General features: G+C 35.2%; 1 protein-coding gene across 1 annotated transcript in view; it reads left to right on the plus strand.

Moving 5' to 3' along the window:
- TLL1 (tolloid-like 1) overlaps positions 1-5,441 on the plus strand; it is a 374,269-nt gene that overhangs the window by 347,533 nt on the left and 21,295 nt on the right. The window contains exon 19 of the mRNA XM_006896658.1: positions 1,014-1,227. Coding sequence (XP_006896720.1) covers positions 1,014-1,227 — 214 coding nt within the window. The remainder of the gene's footprint in view (positions 1-1,013; positions 1,228-5,441) is intronic.

The raw sequence follows: 5,441 nt of genomic DNA on the forward strand, positions 1-5,441 counted from the left end.
AATTGCCTTGGGAAAGTGTGCTGTGAGTGACCTCTCCAGATTACTGAAGAGCAACAGTGTCAGGCAACTAAGGTGCACCTGATCCAAGCCATAGTCTTTGCAATTATTTGCTATGCATCAGAAAGCTGGGCAATGAGTAGGGGTGAAAGAAGGAGAATTGATGCCTTTGAGCTGTGGTGCTGGAGAAGAGTATTGAATATGGACTTGAAGGAAAATAAACAGGTTAATCCTAGAGTGAACCCAGGGTGCTCCTTGGAGAGAAGAGATTTTTTTTAAGCTTCGTCTGACATACTTTGGGCATGTTGCAAGGAGGGACCAGTCCTTGAGAAGGAAATAGACATCATCCTTGGGAGGGTGGAGGAACAGCGCAAGAGAGGAATGAGATGGATTGACCGAGTGACTGGGATAATGGTGATAGGTATAGTACAGATAATAAGGATGGCTCAGGATAGAGCAGTGTTCAGAACTGTTGTACATAAGGTCACTAGGAGTTGCGAGCAACTTGTTGGCACAAAACAACAACAACAACGCTTTTTTATAATGTGCTGTATGAATCAAAGGGTCTCAAATAGCTCTGGCGACCTCGTCAGAGTTGTGCTTCCCATCCAAAGGCAGAAGGTTCAAATCTACAAAATACTCCATGGAAGAAACACAGGCTATCTCCTCCCATGCAATTTATCATCTATGAAAACCCACTAGAGTATCAACCATGAGTAAGTTCCAAATCAAGAACAATGGGTTTTAGGGGCTTTGCTTGTCTGGGTTTTTTTTTTTTTCTGTCATTTTTATATGAGACAAAATTTATAGGCCTAGAATACATCTTACTAGTATTTATTTATGCAATTTTTTCTGATAATTTTAATTATTTGTACATATTTCTCTCCTTTTCCTCTTCTCTCCTCCTCATATCTTTTCTTGCTCTCTTTCACTATCCTCTTCTCTTTTCCCTTCTCTCCCCTTCTTAATATCACATTATCTCTCCCTCTATTGTCTTTCTATTTTCTCTTCTATAGGTCTTCAGTGAGTTTGAGATTGAACAACATCAAGAATGTGCTTATGACCACTTAGAAGTGTTTGATGGAGAAACAGACAAGTCACCAATTCTTGGACGGTTATGTGGTAACAAGATACCAGAACCCCTTGTTGCTACTGGAAACAAAATGTTTGTTAGATTTATTTCTGATGCATCTGTTCAAAGAAAAGGTTTTCAAGCCACACACTCTACAGGTCAGCAAACTAAGGTCATACTTCTTTTATGAACAAGTTTTTCATTCAGTGAATTAATATATTTGGCTCATTAGCAGCAAAATAAATGTTTCTCAAAGATAGTTAGCAGATTAAATCTCTCATAAATACTGTGTGAATATTAGCAGTATCATGCAGCGATTTTTCTAAATATCTTTGATATTGTTGAATATTTATAAAGAAACCTAGAAGTTTTGTTTTGATCAGTGCAGTATGGACAGAGAGCGAATTCTTAAAATTTTCATCGTTCATATCAAAACACTTGGATCTACATGTACCATTTAATAGAAATTTATAACTTAGTGTTAAAAAAATCACATTTTATCTAATTGACTGGGTACCTAGTTTTATATTAATATATCTTGTAATTGAAGTTTAAGATCTTCCTAGATATTTTACTGAACCTTACTTTCTTTTTCTTTATATTTAACTCTATCTTCTAATTCTAAATTAGATTATTTCCACTGCCCTGGGCATCAAAGCTTAAGGAAAAAAAAGTATCATTTAAAAACCTATAGAAACATGGTATAATGGTAAGAAGCTGTGCTGCAAACCCCGAAGGCAGCTGGTTTGAATCTACCACCTGCTCCAGGGGTAGAAGGAAGGGAAATCTCTGGTTTGATTAATTGCCTCTGAAAACACCAAAGGTTATGGGTCAGTTCTGACTCAGTGGTACACAACAACACATAGAGACATAGATGTACAGTGTAAAGAAAGTTATTTATGATGTTGAGTCAATTTAATATCTTTTTAAAGTATCTAGTTATTTTTTTCACCCAGTTTTTTTCTTTAAAAAAAGTAATAGCTATTTATTAAAGTCATATAGTCTACACTGCCACCTAGTGGCAATCATAGTGCACAAACAGTTAAGACACTTGTGGCTGACATTGTAAAATATTTTATTTACAGTTGTCAATGAAACAAATTTACTGCAATAATTTTCATCAACGGTTCTTGATTACATTTGTTTTCTGTTTTTAGGAGGTAGAACTTTAATTATTCCGTTGTGCAACTTTATTTTCACTCTTATATTTTATTGTTTTGCGTATATAGTTTATATGAGTATTAGATATTTTTTATTGATGTTTGTGAGTGAGATATCAAAATAGTAGTCTTATTTATACTACTAGTGACTTTAAGTCTACAAATTTGCTGCTTTCTAGAATCTTTAAAATGTTATATATTAAGAAAAAGAATTTTGTAGACCAAAATTTCATAAAAGTCCTTGGAGGCATTTTCTATTTATTTGACTTTACTCTGCATATATTTTACTGACCTATTCTTGCATATTGAATAGGTGGGAAAACTGAAATCATATAACTCTATGAGTGTTCTTCTAGTTGCACAGAGTTCATGGTATATTTTAAAAAAAATATCTTGGCTATCACAGGTTCCAGGAATGTGATGAAAAAAATACATTGTCAAAACTATTGAAATGACTGATAGCATCGTTTCCCCAAACTACTTGCATATACAATATTCTTATTCTTACATGCATAAATACTTTTATATCTTTTGTTTTTCTGTGAGTAAAGTGATTAAGATTACAATATGTCTTAATATATTGACAAATCTATGTTTTTAGCATAGGTGTGCTATTACTGAGCTGGGAACTTTGGAAGAGCTAATTTTTTGTCTGTGTTATCTGTTATTGTTGTTATGTGCTGTCGAGTCGCTTGCGACTCATAGCGACCCTATGAACAACAGCCCTAAACCCTGCCCTATCCTGTGCCAATCGCACTTCCTCTGACAAACCCATCCGATTACCCCAGTCACTGACTCAATCCACCTCATAGAGGGCCTTCCCCTCCTGCTCCATCCCGCCACCCTCCCAAGCATGATGTCCTTCTCCAAGGACCTCTCCCTCCTTACAACATGTCCAAAGTATGTCAGACGAAGATCCTCCAAGGGGCAGCCTGGTTTAACTCTCTCTAGGATGAATCTTTGTTTTCTTGGCAGTCCATGGTATATTCAATACTTTTCTCCAGCACCACAGCTCAAAGGTGTCAATTCTCCTTCTATCCTCCCTAGTCATTGTCCAACTCTCCGATGCATAAGGAGTGATTATAAGGACCATAGCCTGTATCAGACGTGCCTTAGTCTCCAGAGTGACACCATTGCTCTTCAGTACTCTGGAGAGGTCCCTAACAGCAGACTTTCCCATAGCAATACATTTTTTTAATTCCTGGCTGCTGGTGCCAAGAGTGTTGACTGAGGAGCCAAGAAAACTAAAGTTGTTAACAATCTCAATCTGTGTTTTCTAGTCTGCAAAATAATGACTTAAAAGTTATTTACTATTCTCCATGAATTATTTGTTTTATATGCGTTTGGATTCTATTAGATAGAAATTTTTTAAGGATTTTTACATCTATATTCATGAGAGATAGTGGCCTCTAGATTTCTTTCTTGGTAATATTTTTGTGTAGTTTTGGTATTAGTGTTATGGTTGCTTCATAGAATGACTCTGAGGAGTGTTCCTTCTTTTTCATTTTTTTTAGATCATTTAAGTAGAATTGATGGTATATTCCTTTCTGAATGTTTGGTAGAATTCAACAGTGAAGCCACTTGGTACAGGACTTTGCTTATGGGGAAGTTTTTTGATTACCTGTTCAATTTCTTCTCTTGTGATCGGTCTGTTCAAGTGTTCTGTACCTGCTGTTGTCAATCTGGGTAGGGCATGAGTTTCAAAGAATTTTCCCATTTCCTCTAGATTTTCGAATTTATCAGAGTATAGATAGCTTTTCATAGTATTCCTATTTTGTCAATTTAATTACCTCTGGTTCTGTTGTGATGTCACCTCTATCATTTCTTAATCGAGTTATCTGGGTCTTCTTTCTTTTTCCCCTCCTTTGTTAAGTTTACTAGTGTTTTGTCAATATTATTGACTGTTTAGAAAAACCAGTTTCTGATCTTATTGATGGTTTCAATTATTTTCTGTTTTCTATCTCATTGATTTCAGCTCTTGCCCTTAGAATGTCTTTTCTCCTAGAGAATGTAGCATTAGATTGTTGGGTTGGTTTTTATTTTTTATTTTTTTCTATTTGATAAAGGTGTCGAGTTAGAGTATTGGTTTTTTTTCTTTCTTCCTTTTTTATGTGTGTGCCTTTTACTACTATGAACTGTCTTCTCAGGTCGGTCTTAGCTGCATCCCAGAATTTTTGGAAGGTAGTATTTTCATTTTCACTTCTTTCAAGCAACTTTTTATTTCAATTCTTTATATCTTTTATAACCCAATAATGTTCTAGCAGAGAGTTATTTAGTTTCCACGTGGGTGGTGTTGTAAGCTCTACCATCATGTGGCTAATTTCTGGTTTTATGTAATTTTGTCTAAGAAGATACTTTGTATTGGAAGTTTTTTAATTTGTTGGGGCTTGCTTTGTGTCCTAATACATGACTGATTCTGGAAAATGTATCACGGGCACTTCAGAAGAAAGTTAATTGAGTTTAATTTGGATGCAATACCCTGAATAGGTCAACAAGGTTGAACTGGATTATTGTATAATTTAGATCTTCTGCATCTTTGTTGAGTTTCTTTTGAGTTGACCAATCTTTTGGTGATAGTGGTGTGTTGAAATCTCCTACCACTATTGTGGAGCTATTTCTTTCTTCAATTCTGTTAACCATTTTATTATGTATTTTGTAGGTCTGTCATTTGGTGCATAAATGTTGATCAAGGTTATATCTTCTTGATCTATAGTGCTTTTAATCAGTATGTAATGCTTTTCCTTATCTTTTATGGTGGTTTTCATTCTAAAGTATGTTTTACCAGAGTATTATTGCCTCTCCTGCTTTTTGATGTTGCATTTTGCTTGGTATTCCAGTCTCTGATTTTGAGTCGGCCTTTCTCTTCTTTTTTTAGATGTCTCACTTGTAGGAGACATATTGATGGGTTTGGTTTTTTTGTCCATTCTACTACTCTTTTTTTCTTGGCTGGTACATTTAGTCCATTCACATTAAAAGTGATTATTGTAAGGCTGGGATTTACTGCTGCCATTTTGCTGTGTTTCTTTTTCTTTGTTTCTGGTTTCTGTGGTACATGCACTTTTGTTTGGTGTATCCGTGTGAAGGACATCACTTAAAATTTCCTGAGGGTTTGATCTCTTTTTTACAAATTCCTTAAGTTCTTTCTTTCCTGCAAAGTATCTAATTTCTCCTTTATATTTGATGTAGAGTTTTCCTGGGTATAGGATCATTGG

Source organism: Elephantulus edwardii, unplaced genomic scaffold, assembly GCF_000299155.1.
Source record: "Elephantulus edwardii isolate Elephantulus edwardi_28Jun2011 unplaced genomic scaffold, EleEdw1.0 scaffold00188, whole genome shotgun sequence".
In the NCBI taxonomy this organism is placed as follows: domain Eukaryota; kingdom Metazoa; phylum Chordata; class Mammalia; order Macroscelidea; family Macroscelididae; genus Elephantulus; species Elephantulus edwardii.